Source organism: Antechinus flavipes, chromosome 1 (assembly GCF_016432865.1).
Source record: "Antechinus flavipes isolate AdamAnt ecotype Samford, QLD, Australia chromosome 1, AdamAnt_v2, whole genome shotgun sequence".
NCBI lineage: Eukaryota > Metazoa > Chordata > Mammalia > Dasyuromorphia > Dasyuridae > Antechinus > Antechinus flavipes.
In genome coordinates this window covers 63,819,081-63,837,208 of record NC_067398.1, presented here as the reverse complement: position 1 = coordinate 63,837,208, position 18,128 = coordinate 63,819,081, and the positions used below count along the sequence as shown (strand labels likewise).

At 36.2% G+C, this 18,128-nt stretch overlaps 1 protein-coding gene across 1 annotated transcript in view; it reads left to right on the top strand.

The window, feature by feature from the left end:
* EGFR (epidermal growth factor receptor) overlaps positions 1-18,128 on the top strand; it is a 248,849-nt gene that overhangs the window by 216,525 nt on the left and 14,196 nt on the right. Inside the window, exons 21-24 of the mRNA XM_051983949.1 lie at positions 7,259-7,414; positions 10,046-10,121; positions 13,196-13,342; positions 17,379-17,476. Coding sequence (XP_051839909.1) covers positions 7,259-7,414; positions 10,046-10,121; positions 13,196-13,342; positions 17,379-17,476 — 477 coding nt within the window. The remainder of the gene's footprint in view (positions 1-7,258; positions 7,415-10,045; positions 10,122-13,195; positions 13,343-17,378; positions 17,477-18,128) is intronic.

Genomic DNA, 18,128 nt, shown 5'->3' with positions numbered 1-18,128 from the left:
TTTCTGACTATCAGCATGCTCAGAAGGATGATATTTCTATCCTCCCTTCCTCACTCAACAATGAGGGCTGACCTAGATCAGGAGTTCTTAATTTCTTTGTATCTTGGACCCTTTTGGCACTCTTGGGAAGGCTATGGAATTCTTCTTAAAATAATATTTTTAAATTCATAAAGTAAAATGCAAAGATTTACAAAGAAAACTTGGTATATTAAAATATAACTATTAAGTTTTATAACCCCCTAGTTAAAAAGCTGGAATTTAGATGATCTTTTTTCTGGGTTTTTTGTTTATTTGTTTTTGTTTTGCTAAGGCAATTGGAATTGAGTGAGTTGCCTAAGATTACACAGCTAGGAAGTGTCTAAGATCAGATTTGAACTAGGGGCTGGTGCTCTATCCACTTCGACACCTAGCTGTCCGCTTTTTTTCAGTTTTCTTCTAGATTCAGATTTTACAGTTCTCTAATTATATTTAGGATATAATAGGGGGAAAAGTTGATGAAATTTCAAAAGACACTGTTAAAAATTCTTTTCCATGATCAATCCAAAAATATAAATTTTCCAAGTTATAGCTATAATTTTTCAATTTTTTTTTAATAACCTGAGAAGCAGCAAGTTCTTAAGAGTTCCACATCCTAAATTAAAGGGCCGCTTCTCTCCTTCTGGTCAGGCTGAGTGCGGTATCGTAGGACACCCTTGAGAGGTTCATTTTGTCTCAAATTCCACATCTTCAAAATGGAAATCACACTTCTTTAACGTATCACAATAAATTAGGGTAGTTGTGAAAAATACTTAGTGAATGGGCATCATATTATATTAGGGTAGTAGAAAGGATAGATTACTAGTATTATTCTGTTAACAAAGCAAGGTAAGTTTAGCCTTAATATTCTCTTCCTATTTGTGAAAACATCACAAATATTTTTTCATTAATTTTATGGTTTGAGATATTAATGAGTATTCTACTTGGCAATATAACGTGAAGAAATGATTTAGTTTTAAGGAAGAATTCCCAACTTATTACCCCAATGAGTTATCAAAATACCATTAACATGTGCAAAATTACATGTATAAAGTATTCTTAGTTTTGTGCCCCATATTAACTAAGGAATCAGCATATGTATAATTGCTAATTCACTAAACCAAGTTTTTCATGATCAATGCAATCTATTTCACCAGATTTTGTTTCTGAGGCCCCAAAGAGATAACCAGAATAATTGGACCCCTTATTCCCCAATAAATACATTAAAATTTAGTCAACAGAGACTGTCAGCTACTAGAATGAGTCTATAAACAAGAAGAACCAAGTATTGAGATGTTCTTCACTCATCAATTACCCAGGAGTTTCTCCTGGCAAGCAGCAAATTTTCTGTGGTTCTCATAAATAACTTTTTCTTCTAGCTCCACCACAGGAGTATTGTTCTATTTTCAGGACTCCTAGCCTAGGAGTATAGTATGTTAGGATATGTCCAATTCTGCTCTTGATTCAAGTCCCTATTCACTGGGGACTTTTCTTTTCTCTTCATTTATATAAATCCTGATTATATGAACACAGTAAAATAAAATTGATCATGGTTTAAGTGTAGATATTCTTGATTTGAAGTCAGAAAAATATTAGAACTACCACCACATGGGAAACATATTAATGGCTCCTTTCAGACTTAGGCTAACTTTAACTAATCTCTCTACTCATACCCCAAAACCAAGAGTTCTAAGACATAGATAAAATGAGTAGACTCTGGCACACTAAACTTTTCTTGCTCTTAATCCTTCTGGATAAAGTTTACTCTGGGAAGTAGCATTATACTTTTAACTTCAAAATCAGAAGGCATTTGATACTTATGGGCCAGACATTCCAGGGCCTCTAGAAATTAAAAAAAGAAGAAGAAGAAGACCCCAGTCCCTGCACATTGAGTACTTATAATCTAATGCTGAGAAAACATACTCTCTCTCTCTCTCTCTCTCTCTCTCTCTCTCTCTCTCTCTCTCTCTCTCTCTCTCTCTTATATATATATATATATATATATATATATATATATATATATATGTATATATATATAGTAAATTGGAGGTGAAATAAAATCACTCTATTCATTATACAGTCAAATTCAGTGATCTCTTTTGAACTCCAGGAAAGGAGGAACTATTAATGAAAGATCAAAAGAATAGTTTAATTAGTTTGATTTCCTAAAATGGATACATGTAAAAGAGATACATCTAAAAGTCTATGACTTGACTTCAATCATCTCCAAATGAAGTAAAAAGCATCCCCCTCCATATATATATATATATATATATTACTGTGCTAAGCCCTGGGAATACACATAAAATTAAAACTAAAAATAGTCTCTCTTCTAAAGGAGTTTGCATTCTAATAAGAGAAGACAACACATTAAAAAGAACTGGAAATGGGGGGTGTGACACTGGCAGCCTAGAAGTCTATACAAAGTAAAAGTTCCCAAAGGAACTCACCAGAGGGAAGAAGGGAGTATGGCAAAAAAGATTATGTTGCAAAGTGAGAAAATCCCAAGTATTAAGGGAAGTTCCAAAGTGAGAAAGCAGAGGAGTTAGAAAATCTCTCAGAAGCCATAAAATCCAAATTCTATCTGTACAGAATTTCCATAAACTCACCAACAAGTGCTTAACCAGAAGCAGAACCAGCTATCTTCTTAGGCACTAGTAATGATAGAAAGACATGGAACCTGGAGGTGAGGTGGGGGTGGGGTAGGGGGGAGTGTCTAACAGAAGAAAGTTTATGTCTCTTTTCAGTAACAATCTTTGAAATACTTTAAGTAAACTACTATGTCCTTCTGAAGTCTCCTCTTCAGCAATTTAAATATCTCATTTACTTTCACTGATATTCATATAGCTTATTCTCTATATTTTTGATTGCCCTTTCTCCAGTATCATCTTCCTATATCTTGGAGCCCAAAAAAGAATAGAATACTTTAGATGTGATTTATCTGTGGTTGAGGTTCAGTGGACTAGATATTCTCTGCTTCATATTGATCCCTGTCCTAGATTTTATGCACCCTAAGATTTCATTAGTTTTTTGGAATGTACCTTTAATTCATAGTGAACTTGTAGTCCAACACACCCAGATATTTTTCAAAGGAGCTTTTATTTACCCATCTTGCATTTTAAATGTTTTTTAGCTCACGTATTGAAGTTTACTTTTATCCCCATTAAGTTTGATCTTACTCAATTTGGCTCCTGATTCTACTTGGGTCTTGCCTTTGTTATCTAACATATCTCTCCCAGCTTTGTACTATTTGCAAATTTGATGGGCATATCATCTATATTATCTTCCAAATCATTGATAAAGATACTATTTCAGTTAAAGAGTGCTGAGGCAGGCTCCTGAGTACAGGCTTTAATCATACAATGCTCTCCTTTCTTTCCTTAGCTATAATTCTCTCTCAGGTAATTCTACCTTGTGTCCTATTAACTGTGACCAAAATGTGTTTGCCTTCAGCACATGAAGAATAATATTTAATAGCTTGTAACAAGTATAGTAATGTGCAACTAAGCAAGGGAGGGAAAAGAAAATAACAATTCTCCCCCCAACTGCTACAGAGACATTTGCCCTGGGGTTAGTAGTTATTTATTTGAGCACCAATTTCATTTTTAAAAACCTAAAGTGGGATTACCCAGAAGCACTTAGTGGCAGGCCAAAAACTAAACTACTAGCAATTTTCAAAGTGAGATTTATTGGTTCATAAATTGCATATCTTAAACTGTGAAACCATCAGCTATCCTGGGTTGTTTTCTAAATATAGCTTTTGTGAGTGAATGTCTTCTATACTACCAAGTTTATTGACCTGAACAAAATGTCAAGGAAATAAGCAGAACAAGAGTGATAGGGTGGTAAAAGGACTGGATTTAAAGTGAGAAGACTTTCGTTTAATTCCTGACACACCTCACCCTGTGTCACCTTGGAAAGTCTTAACTTATTCCTTTGTAAAAAATGAAGGATTGTATCTAATGACCTCAGGGGCCCTTTCCAAATATAAATGCTATGATCCTACTGTTACTTACTTAAAGGAAATGGGAAAGCAATTAGTAGTGGGTTAAAGGATGGTCATGGCTGGGAAGGAAATGTCACTCAGCCTTGCCTTATTGTGTGTGACTAGAAAGTCATGAGTCTCATTTCCCATATTCACATATAAAAATTAGGCTGATTCATTATAGTTATAGCTTTTATTTTTATAGATATCCAATGTGATATTGTATAAAGCCTTGTATCAATTTCTGTTGTTGTAATAATCATTTCTCATCTGTAAATTAGACATCTAAGGAGGGATGTGTACTTGTTCAATCTTTTGGATTGTTAAGGATAGTACTATTACAGTAACATAATGACTAAGAAATTTTCACCAAATAAATCCATGTCTTCATTACTGAAATGATCAGACTATATTCCCAGGGCAGCTAGATTGAGCAACAGTTAGAGCTCTGGGTTTTTCAATCCAATGTGCCTCAGTTTCCTTATCGTAAGATGAGCTAGAGAAGGAAATAGTAAGCAACTCCAGTATTTTGTTGAGGAAACCTCAAATGAAGGTATGAAGAATCAGACTGGAAGGTATTTTACAAACAAAACAAAATCTTTACACAGAATGAAGTAAACTGAAAGAAAGCAAACTTGGCCAAGTCTGATGGACTCTGCCTCATTCTTCATTTATGTTTTACTACCTTCCTGCCAAGAGGAGGGAGAAACTTCACCATCAGTGACAAAATGAACAAGAAGAAGTAATGTGAATAGATAGCACGATGGATTTGGAATCAGAAGGCCTGGATTCAAATCCTTCCTATTCTGTTTAATAGCTGGATGTTATAGGGCAAGCCAACAGACAGTTTGTCTAGACTTCTGTTTCCTCATCTATAAAATAAAAGGGTTTTGAAGATCCCTCCCTCCTATAACTAACATTCTGAGATTGGTCACAGGCTTGCTTCACCTCTGTTTCAAAACCATGGAAAACACCTCTGTGAGAATCCACAGGATCTTTCTCTCATTATAGCTGAATCCTCTGAAATATTTAAAACCATGCAAATCTTTTCAAATCTTTCACTGGCCATCTTGCAGTCATTAACAACAACAACAAAAATCTGAAATTTTTCTAGGAGAACACAGGAAGCACACTTCCCAAGAGACTCTTGGAAAACCTATTCTTACTCTACTTCCTGTAACTTGTTTGTTTGAATACTGTGACTTCATAGGACAAATTATGGCTCTTATCTTTGGGGGGCTAGCTAAATTCTAATCCTTTGGGACCCCCAAGTAGAATTTCAGACTGTCTCTTGGACAGTGTACAGACACAGGCTGAATAGATAAGGTGTTTTTTTTTTTTTATTGTTTTTCTCTAAGCCTTGTATTTCTGAAATTCTGATTTCATGGCCTCATCCTTCATCATTTGGCTTCTTTGGTTGCTTATCCCAAAAGACATATTTTGTTCCTCGCCTCCCCTTTCACCCCTCTTTCTTGAGGATGAGTAACTTAGGTTTATCAGCGGGTCTTGAGTTCCAGTTAAGGAAGTTTCACAGTTAAGACAACTCTTGGACTTTGAAAACCTTGGGCTGAGGCCGGAAGCGGAGGCTGGGGGAGGGGTCGGGTAAGATTTGTACAATGAAACAAATTTACCAAGTGGCCCAAAGCCAAGTTACTGGGATGTTTCTTTTGGCAACACAAACTGGCCTCTGCACAGCGGGGGAAGTTCCGCTCTGAGGGCCCTGGCAGGGGAATTGGGAGGAAAGGATCAGATGGTGGTCCTTGAGGCTCAGAGGCTGCAAAATGCTGAGCCAAAGGATTCCCAACTCCATGTGTTCTCATTATCTTCTCCGAAGTAGGCTGAGTTTGGACCTCCAACAATCAGAATAGAAATTGGGGGGAGGCCTTTATTATCAACCCTGTGGTCTTCAGGAAGACTGAGTAGGAGACTGAATCTGGATCTTTGTGGAGCTGACAAGACTCTCAGAAATCCCCATGATTTCTTTTGTTTCTAGAAGAAGGAAGGAAGGAAGGAAGGAAGGAAGGAACACAGAAAGAGGGAAAGAAAGAAGGAACAAGGGAACAGAAGTATGGGGGGAAGGAAGAAGAAAAGGAGGGAGGAAAGGAAGGAAGGAATGAAGGAGCAAACACGGGATAGTTTTAAGTAAAAGGTAGTGGTTTCTTTTGCCTGCCACCAGAAATGAATGGCTCTCAAATGAGGATATATGTGTGAAGGAAAAATGAAGAACTAGAAGAAGGAAAAAGAAAAGAGAAGAGGAAAAAAATGAATAGACTGAAAAGTGATTTAACCTTGAAAAAAGTGTCATTACTTAACAGCATTAAGAAGCCAGGCATATTTAGCATTTTTTACCTTAGTGAGCTTTTCCATTAAAGATAATTAATACATTTTATAATTGAAAAAAAAAAAAAACAATATGTTCAATGTTAGAGAAATGGGGGCCCAAAAAATAGAGTAGCCTTGCAAAGGAGATTGAGTTCTAGGGAAGAGATTTATTTTGTTGTTGAAAACATTAATTTGTCTTCAATTTTCTCTCTCTGGTCAGGACCTTGATTGACACTTAAGTATGGGGAAAGGAGATAATAGGTGCATTTGACAGTCATAAAGAAAGAATGCCAACATTCATCCATGCTTATCCTTTTTTTTGGGGGGGGGGGAGTTACAAGCTAGATTTCTTTTTTATTAATTATATTTTTTATTGACAGATCATATGTATGGGTAATTTTTCAACATTGTCCCTTGCACTCACTTCTGTTCCAACTTTTCCCTTCTCTTCCTCCACCCCCTCCCCTAGATGGCAGGCAGTCTTATACATGTTAAACATGTTAAAGTATATCTTAGATACAATATATGTGTTATGCTTATTTTTTAAAAAGAAAAATTGTAATTAAATGTCTTTTAAAAAAAACATATTGCAACAGTAGCTCACGAAACTGAGAAACAAAACTAACAACATTCCCCCTTGTACAGATGAGGAAATTGAGACTCAGAGATGTAAAGAGATATAATGTAAATCATGAATCTAGAAAATGGCAGAGCTTTATCTCAAACTCAGGTCTTTTGATGTCAAGTCCTGTGATCTCTCCACTATCCCCACCCCCAGCATAGTTGCTTATTGGCAATGGCTGCAAATTCCTTCTTATGTCTGATAACCTAGAAAGATCTGCACAGGCCATTGGAGAGAGTGTATGCTACTTGGAGAGTGGTTTTTATGAGGGGCAATGTCTTATTCAATTCCCATTTCATCTCTCTGCTTTTCAGGGGATGAGTTACCTAGAAGAGCGCCGCTTAGTACACCGTGACTTAGCAGCCAGAAATGTCCTTGTGAAGACACCTCAACATGTCAAAATTACAGATTTTGGGCTGGCAAAATTGCTTGGTGCTGAGGAAAAAGAATACCATGCAGAAGGAGGCAAGGTGAGATATTACCAGGTTTTACCCAGTATTCAAGGAAATACCCACTTAATGGACAGAAATATATATATATATTTAGATTCCTTATCTATGGGATAGCATGATTGCTTCTTGTTATTTTTCCAGAAACCTCTATTATATCACTCCTGAATTTAAAAAAGAAAATCACAAATCATTCTTAGCTGGGCCACAATAGGTATTACTAATTGACATGATTCTGTGAATGCTAAGGTGGAGTCTAGCAGACAGAAGAAGCCATGGTCCAAAGTATTTCAGTGCTTCAGTAATTTAAAAGGCTCATAATTTTATCCATATTGATGTTCCTTTTCCCATCCCCCATCCCAACCTAGCAGAGGACTGCCACTTCTCTATGCTTTAGTAAATGACATAAGTTACTATTATCATTTTTCTGGCAGTAGGGAATGTCCATTTCAGTTAAGTTTGACAACTCCTAAGATTTTCTCTCATCTGTCCCCATGTTCCCAGTCTTTCTACCCTCCCTTTCTTTCCCCTCTCCAGCAATGGAGAGACATCACAGACAATTTGTCACTTCCCCAGAACCATCCTTCTCTCAAATGAACCCAGGACTGTGGTTTGGTTAAGGCAATGATGACCAGGGCCAAAGACAATATATTTTAACCTCAATCACTTGATAGTAGAATTCAATTTAGTTTCACAGATAATCCATAAATCCCTTTAGTTTCACAGATAATCCATAAAAACCTTAGGTTTTGTTTATCTGAAACAATAAGCAATCTTCAAAAAAAAATTTATGCAATGATGGCTTTAATTCATTTTGTTTATTGGTGACTATCATACATTGCTCCTACCTAACCTTTTCTGAGGAAAAAAAATGAGTTGATATTGATGATTACCCAGATTTGTCATTTATAATCATTGTAACAACATCAAGAAACTTCCTGACCCACCCCCAAGGAAAAGGAACAAACCTGGGCCAATGACTCATCATTGTATGATACCAATGTGGGGAAGTCCTTGAATACCTGAATGAGGTTTCAAAAAGAGATCTTATGGCTATTGATTCTAGGGTATATCTTTCAGTACCAATGAGCAAAATTTTGATTAAGAAGTTGAATGTGTATTATATATGTCTTTTACATACACACACACACACACACCACACCACTCCACCATGGGTTGAGATCCATGCCCCAAACCTATGTGACTTATGTACAAGAGGCCATTTTTATGTCAAGAATTGGACGGTCCAGGAAAATGTGAATAGTGAAATTTATTTTTCTGAAACAATAGCCAAATGAGAGGGATGGGTCAAGGTGAAAAAGAGGCTTTTCCAAAGTGTCAGAGCATAAGAACCAGGACCCTTTTCTCAAAGGAAAGATGAGGGGATACAAGACTGAAACATAGAAGGGGGAAGATAGAGAAGAGTTGTTCTGGCTAGCATTCAGGAAGCAGAAAGTGCTTTTTTTTCCAAGTCATAGATAAGTGATCCAGGTGAGGTATCCTGAAAATGACCTTACTGGAAGATTGTAGGAGAAAAGTACTTATCTAGACTTATCCTGCCCTACCCACCAGAGTGCTAATTTTCCTATTATCTTCATGATTCAACAAAGTCATGCATCACCATCTGGAGTAATAATAATAACAGCTAACATTTATATAGTCCTACAAAGTGCTTTACCTATCTCATTTAATCATCACAATAATTTTATGATTATTGCTAGATGTTCATTCTACAGATCAGAGTACTGAGTCTGAGCAAAATTAATGGTAACTCAGCTGGCAAGTATCTGAAGCAATATTTGAATTCTAGTCTAACTGATTTCAAGTCCAGAACTTTAGCCATGTAACACCATGTAACTGCCCCCACGTTGGAAAGGACTTCCCTTATGCTTCATTCTCCACCAACAAAGCCTTCCCCTTCTTCAAGACTAATTCAGATGTTCCTCTTTCCATGGACACTTCCTGTCCATCCCCTATCCTCCATTAGAATTCACCTTGCTTTTCTCCTATCACTTAAATTTAGGCTTTCACTTTTCTCATTCTACTTTCTAGCATAATTCCTTGTGTTCATGTCAGCCTCCCCATTAATTTGTAAACTCCCTCAGGGCAGAGATTGCTTAGTATTTCTATCCACAGCATGTAGTACAATACCCTACACAAAGTTAAGTGTCTATTAAATGTTTATGCAATTGATTTGAATGAGGGAAAAAATGATCTATCAGGAAAAACATTCAGCATGTGCCAAGATCTACCATTTCTAAATTTGGGTCTGCAACCTAGATAGAATCAGCATGTCATTGGGGACCGAGTTTTAAGATTTGGGTTCAAAGACCTGAGTTCAATTTCTACGTCTGCTCTTCTTATCTATGTTATTTCAAGCAAGATAACTTAGTTTCCAGTCCTCAGTTTCCTTATTTATACAGTAAAGGAGTAGTCTAGGTGATCTCTCAGTTCCTTCCAGTTGCAAATCCTTGATCATCAGATACTACAATATTAGCCTTTTCCTCAGTTATACAAGTCCCACAAAGTTTCTCTATGACCAAGCAAGATGTATTTTTGCTTTTTTCCAAGGGGTATCCAGCCCTTTTTTTTCTTCTTTTCTTGAAAAGGAGATCCTAATGGTCTTACAATTTTCTCTTTAATTATCCCAAGGTACCTATTAAGTGGATGGCTTTGGAATCGATTTTACACCGAATTTATACCCACCAAAGTGATGTCTGGAGCTATGGTGAGTCAAACTTAGGTACTAATGAATTTGGACTGAAACTAACCTAGACTTTTATGTTTGTTAATTTGTGTTACATGCTTTGTCATCCAATTATTATTGTTCAAGACAATGACTAATAATAATGTAATGACTACTGTCTATCTGATATACTAAGTAAACACAGAAAAAAAATCAAAAATGAACCCAAAATGCCTTTGGGTACAGAATTAAAAAATGTCTTAAGGGAGACATTGTGTGTATGTGTGTGTGTGCATGCGCATGCCCGATAATGAATTTAGGAAGTATTTTAAAAATAGATTCTTGAAAACACTGCATTCCATTGTTTAGGTTTAGTCTATTTGGAAAATAAAAGATAAAAATGTGCAGCATGGGCTTTGCCAGGAACCAGAGGGAGACTTTAATTTCACTTTACCTAGTCACAGATGAATTTCCCAGCAGAGGAATAAGTTTCTGTGCAAGAATAATCAGATAGCCATTGTTGTTTAGTGAACCACGATTTTTTTTTTTTTCAGTTAGGATCAATGAAAACTAATTTACATTTAATGAGAGATGGAATTTTTGGCCACATCTTTTGTCCAGACAAAATATTCTAGTTATCTCTGGGGATAGAATCAAGAAAGTGATGTACTAGAAAAAGAACTTTATTTGTAGTCAGTAGAAGATTGAAATAGATTCAAACTACAATTCTGCAAAGAGCACCAGATTCGGAGCCACAAAGACCTGAGTTCAAATTCCTGCCTCAGACACTTACTAGCTGTGTGACTTTTAGCAAGTTATTTAATCTGTCTTTGCCATCTAAAACAATGATGGGTGGGGATGGGAGCTGACTTGAAGATAGATGTAGACCTATGATGCTATCTCTTTACTTTGTATCTCAGTTTCCTCTTTTGTATAAATAAAAGTGACACAAAGTCTCATCCAGTTCTAAATCTGTGTTCCTATGATTTCAGAGATGCTACTTCACAAGGCATCAAGTGGTAAAATATATTTAAGTAGGAATACTACACCACTCTTGCCAAGAGTTCATTTACTGGCAATGGATAGAGTGGTGGGGACATGAATATTTATGACTATGTTACCAATATTAGTTAAGATTTACTTAGTGCTTTAAAGTTTGTAATACATTTCATACACAAGATTTGTTTTATTTATATTACATATACATATATATAATATATAAATTTTTGTTTAATTCTCATGACAAACCAGTGAGAAAGATGCTATTATTATCCCTATTTTAGAGATGAGAATATAGAGACTAGAAGAGATTAAGTTATTTGCTAGGTGATACAATTTGTAAATACCACTGACAGATTTGAATTTAGGTTATGGATAGAAGTTCTGAGATATACATAGATATAATCTTTGCCCTCTGCTAATGGCTTTGGTCAAAAGGTGGCTGTGGAGAGATATGGAATGGTATTCGATAAAGAGCAAGTTGAACATATTTGTTTAAGATTACACTTATGACTAATCTCAATCACTTTTTATAATTTAAAAACTGGTTGTTATCTTTTAGAGATAGAAGGTGGAACTCTTCAATGCCTAGAGGCAATTTAAGCTTTTTCAATGAATTAGGCCTTAGGCACAGACTGATTATCTCCAGCCCTTTTCCTGTCCAAACATTCCCTCTTCCTCTGTCCCTTTCCTGAATTATGTTATCCTCCCAGATTTATATCTAGGATTAAAGAAAGCCTATTTGTTCCCTCCGAGCCATTACCCTCTTTATCACTGATATTATCAAATGTTACTTCCCAAGACACTGTTGCTGGTGGAACTTTGGTTTTTTTGAGGACTCTATGCAGCTACACAGACAAGAGTAGCCCCACCCATTAGTCCCTCATCACACCCCTTTCTCCCCACCTACACACCCAACACCAGTCTATTCCCATGCCAACCACACACGTTTCAACAAGTCCAGTTTTCTCCACTTTATCATGAAACTCAAAGAGGAGATGTTCAGACAGGTCATATTACAACATCTTCAAAGGAAGAGAGATCCAGACATAAAAGATTAAAGGAAAAATGTACAATTCAGCCATTCAGCTTTCCAAAAAAGGAATCCCTTATTATGCAGTAACTTTTGTGGAGTTTTTCCCTCTAAGATTGATGGATTATGAAAAAGGCCACTGAGTATCAAACCATTTGAGGTAAAACCAATTATCATTGTGCATTCGGAAGCCTGATTTTTTTTTTTAATAGCATAAATTAAAGGCATAGATCAAGATCTATAGGCTAAATATATTTCCTTACCCTTACAGGATCACTTCCTTCAATAGATTTTCTTTTCCCCTATAATTTGATATACTAACCAAATTTACTTTCTGTTCTGGTCTTTGGAAATGCAGGCAATTCTATGGCAAGGCTTGTCCAGTGATCAAGTCTGTAATGTATGATTGACTTGAAGTCAGGACAGTTGCTGTGTTCCTCTTTTGAGCACTTACTGTTTAGTTTAATTTAGTGTGATTTTTAGTTTTAGTGTGAGTTTGGTGTGGTGTGAGGAGGGTATATGTGTGTGTTAATTCACTTTACTCTGGCTGCAATAAGGGATAAGCCCTCATCTCCATGGCAAGGTATAAAATAGAAGACAGAGCCATCAGAATCTGTGTGTGTGTGTGTGTGTGTGTGTGTGTGTGTGTGTATAAATTTTTTTATTAAAGCTTTTTATTTTCAAAGCATATTCATGGATAATTTTTCAAAATTAACCCTTTAAAACTTTGTTTTCCCTCCCCTTCCACCACTCCCTCTCCTAGATGGCAAGTGATCCAATATATGCTTAACATAGTAGAAATATATGCTAACTCCAAAATATGCATACATATTTATGCAATTATCTTGCTGCACAAGAAAAACTCATATCAAACAGAAAACAATGAGAAAGAAAATAAAATGCAAGCAAATAATAACAAAAAGAGTGAAAATGCTATGTTGTGATCCACACTCAGTTCTCATAGTCTTCTAGTCGGTTCTCTTCATCACAAGATCATAGGAACTGGTCCATCAGGATTTTTTAGAATGGGTATGATTACTAACTCAATAAATGACCATTTTCTTCTACTTGGTTCTTTCTACAGGTGTCACAGTTTGGGAGCTAATGACATTTGGGTCCAAACCTTATGATGGAATTCCTGCAAGTGAAATTTCATCTATATTAGAAAAAGGGGAACGCCTTCCCCAGCCACCCATCTGCACTATTGATGTGTACATGATCATGGTCAAATGTAAGTTGAATTGGTGTGACTACAGATTTCTCATTTGATCCCATTTTAATTTATTTAATTGCAACAAGCTTTTATTAAAGCACCTGTTATCTCCAAAAGTACTATGCTAAGTTCTGGGGATAAAAACATAACAGTACCTGCCTTTAAGGAGATTAGGAGCAAAAACATCCACACACATCAGTAAATACAAAAATACAAGGTGTCCCAAAAGTTTGAGTGCAGTTTAAAGCTTTAATAACTTAAAAGCTGTTGTTGGGACAACCAAAGTCATGAAATATAATGCCTAAGTTATTCTACAAAGTCATGAGGGGCCAAAGGGAGCATTCACAGATTAGTAGGAGAGATGTCATTTAGGAGCTGATACTCTTAGATGTACACTTAGCTGCCTGTTGTCTCCTCCATTAGAACATATGTTTCTTGAAAGCAGGACCAGTGATTTGGCTTTGTAAGATCCACTCATCCCAGTTCCTGGGACATAAGAAATGATTTAAGTAAATGCCTATTGACTGACAAAGGAGAGTTAAGGATTCCAGGAGGTAGAGATGAAGAGGGAGAAAATCCAGAGGTGAAATTCAAACAGTACCAAGTCATGGAAATGGGAAATGGAATGCTGTAGATAGGGAATAGTAAATTAGTTGGTTTGACTGGATTGGAGAGCACATGAGGGTTTACAGCAATGAAACTAGCCAGAAAATAGAGTTAGAAGGCCTTTGTGTGACAGAAAAAATCTGGCTGTTATGTTACCCTTGTGTGTGACAAAAATTCGGAGGGGATAGGGTTGGGGGTTGCTGTGGAGTTTATGTAGAAATCCTGGAATAATTTCCAATTAAGAGACAAAGTCCCAGAAACCCATATAAATTTGCCCTTTAACCATTATTCAGAGGGCTGAAGTCTGACTCACTGAACAATGTGACCTGACACTTGTCTGGGTTTGAAAGTATATAAATAAACTGAAGCCCAGCTTGTACCATAGACGGAACAGTTCCTGTTGGCTCAGCCACTTGATGGAATCCCAAACCACTGGGAATTAGTTTGGAGGCCTGTTTCCACAGAGACTGGGTGGCTGAAAAAAAAATTTTTTTTTTTTAAAGCCTAAGACTGGATAACTACATACAGCTGTTAGAAGCACCCTTTCTATTTGGGATCAGGTCCAGTACACAATGAGTTTATGGGAAGATAACTCCTACTTTGTTCAATTTAAATATTTCCCAAAGTCAGGCTTAGATGAATGCCTAGATGAAAGAAATTATCCCAGTAACATCATCCTTGGAGGAAGCTATAAAGAGCCAACTCTATACGTCATGGAAGCAAGTACTAGATAGTGTAATGAACATCACCTGACTATGCTAATGTCAATATGGATGGTTTTGCTTAGTGATGACATGTCATAGAATGTGTGGGTGTTTACTAAAATACAGTAAACATCCCCAGGAAAGAAGCTTGCTGTTTTTCTGCCCTATAGTTTGATTTCAATGTTTACTCCTTAGACTTTCCAAGAGAGTAGTATTATAAGTGGTCTTCTGATTTCTAGTCTTTAGTCCTCTTGTTTTTTGTTTTTCTTTTGTTGTTGTTTAAAAGAGATCTTCACGGGAACTATGATATATACTAGGTAAACTTTAGCTCCACAAGGAAGTAGTTTCCTATTTAGATGAAATTGTTCAATACAAACACTGCTAAGTAAAGATAAGGAAAGAAGTTAGAGTGACCACATCTGAAAAAGGATTAAAATTGCCACAAGAAGCTAGCTATCTGCTATTCCAGTTCTTGATGTATTTGTAATTAGTGTTCTCCAGAGTTTTTAAAATCAGGGGTCTGTGAACTGTTTTTTTTTTTTTTATAATTATATTTCAGTATAATTGGTTTTCTTCATAATCATAAGTATTCTATGTTTAAAATTTTTTTTTTAAGAGATTCACAGACTTCACTAGACTGTCAAAGGGGTCCATGATCGCCCCACCAAAAAGAGTTAAGAACCCCTTTCTATTTCAATAATAGATCAAATAAAGAACTTCAAATCTACCTAAGTACATAAAATCACAGATCCAGAACTGAAAGGAAATGTACATGTTATTCAAGCCAATGCCTTAATTTGAACTAATAGGGACCTAGAGAGAATAATTAACTTACGCAACCTACAGTCTGGAAGTGATGGAACCAGGGTTCAAACCAAGGGACTCCAAATTCAGGGCAAATAGCTTGAAATTCCTATTACATAAACAGAAATGCAATTTCACTTGGGGTGCTAATATTTCAGTCTTAAGATTTTAGTTTGCTTGATATAGTTTCTATTATCACATAGTTTTATTGCATAGGTGTATATTTTGGGGAAGGGAGAGTGCCTCCTAGTCTTGTAACAGCAATATCAAAAGAACAAAATTCTCTCATTTCCCTGAAACAATCTGCATTATTGCATAATAGCCTACAGACAATGAAAGATTCAAGTCAGGGAGTTTCCCACAATGCTTGACCTAGAAAGTAAGGAAGCCAATGTTCAAAACCAACTCTCCATTTTTGGCTTCTCTGACAAAGTTTTATTGCCCCAAGGAATTAGTAGCAGGCTCCCCAAAGAATCCTAGAACCCTAGAAAGCTTAGAACTGTAAGCTTATGGAGTCCAATCCTCTCATTTTACAGATGAGGAAGGGAGTCTCAGAGAGATTAAACTACTTGCCCAAGATTGGACAGGTAGTGACAAAGCCATGATTTGAACTGAGGTCCAGTGATTCCAAGTTCAATACAAATACCGTGACATCCATCCTGTTGACTAAACCGAAAAACACTAATTGAGGCACTAAAACTTCATTTTGGAACTCTTGGATTGCTTAATGTTAAATCATTGCATAGCCTATTTTAGCATAGATAGCCAGTGGTAGAGTTGGTGTTAAAAATCTCACCTTTTAACAAAGAAGTCAAAAAAATAAAATCTTCCAGTTTTTCTGAGATGCATCAGTATATAATATCCATGATTATCATGGAAAGTGGTGGGCAGGGGGTTCCCCAAATCCAAGTTCCTTGTAATCTTCATATTTCACTAACTTGAAACTATGAGAGGAACATACCTGATTTTCTCCAAAGACCCCAGTGCATGTGTGTAACGGTTTTTACTAGAATGGAAAAAAGGTTGAGATCTTTGCAGCATATTGAGTCTGGGAAACTCTTCTGTAATTGCTCAAGAGTACAAACTGTTCATGTTAATCCCAAGTAGAAGCTTTTATTCAATTATTTATTCAATTTATTCAATTAATGAACCAACAAGTATTTATTAAGCAGTTGCCATGTACCAGGTACTATGCTAAACATTGGCAATAAAAAGAAGTAACAAATGTCATCATAAAAGAATTATACTTTCTTCAGTACTTCAAAGCCCCATGGTCCCCATCAGTAGAGGTATCTGTTCTATCAGCTCAAGTGATGAACACTTCATGCTTTAACACATGGTCTTCTTCTTGAGTTACTACAGACATAAAGAGACTCCCCAGTGACTCATATTTTGATAGTAAGTCTCTTTGAATTTAGTTAGGCTGACCTAACATTTTTTTTCAACTGTTGACAAGCTCATTTAACTTCTCTGATTTTTGTATTCCTCATCTGTATAATAATAAAACTGATGATCTTCAAGATTCCTGGGATAACATCTTTCTCAGAAAGTTGATTCACAATCCATTGTCACACCCATACTAGAAACCTTCCTAATTTGGTAGGACTTGAATTCCTCTAGGATAGCTTTTGAAAACCCAATGTTACCTTTACTTGATAAGGTGCTACAGAAGGGCTTTAGTGGAGGTAGAAAAATTCATCTCATAAAGGTCTTTTGACTAAGTAGGAATCTTTGCTCATCCATCAGACCAGAAGTATTCACCCTGAAAAACAATGAATATAAACTGTCTGGAATCTCTGGGGTTAGTTGGACAAAATATACTTCCCTTATGCTGTTTAAAAATAATCATATTTAGTTTTTCCTCCCCAATGTTTGATTACATTGTTTGATTTTCTGAGTTGTTTGGTATTTTGTTTATTTATTTCATTTTGCTTCCCTAGGCTGGATGATAGATGCTGATAGTCGCCCCAAATTTCGTGAGTTAATTGTAGAATTCTCTAAAATGGCCCGTGATCCTCAGCGCTACCTTGTTATACAGGTAATGATTTTTTTGTGTTCAAGTTTTGTTCTGCAGGGAAAGGGAGAGAAAATCATTATCTTCAACAAAAAATATAATCCTGTTATTGTCTAACTGCTTATGGATTTGGGGTATGCAGAAAGCATATGTCATGCAGAACATGCAATTTTAACCTGGAATTGGAACAGGAGAAGGAAAAGGGACTGGATTGCTTCTGACAATTTACAGAGTTCTTTTAATAATTCCAAATTTCTCTCAGAAACAAAAAGCTCTTTTTTTTAATGACTATATTTGTCCAGTGTTGCTGTATGTCCAGAAATTATGGAACTTTACAGTAACAAAAAAATTGAATATTAGTACCATACTGAGGGTAGTGGGGAGTCCTAGGATAAATGGGAAGAGAATGTAATACAAACAAGGACAAGAGGAATAAGGGTTATCAGCAAAGAATATGAATGAAAAAGAAGAGCTGAGCAAGGAACACCCAAAGAGCAGCTTGAGTTTTCCATTGATATCCTCCCAGTATCAGAGAAAGTAAGGAAGAGACTCCCTCTATGATGACATGGACATGAGTCCAACAGGATGGGAAAGTATGAGAAGGCTTTAATCTGTATCACTGGAGGAAACATTCACATCAATCCATTAATAACACCACTGTTGGCCAACTTTATTA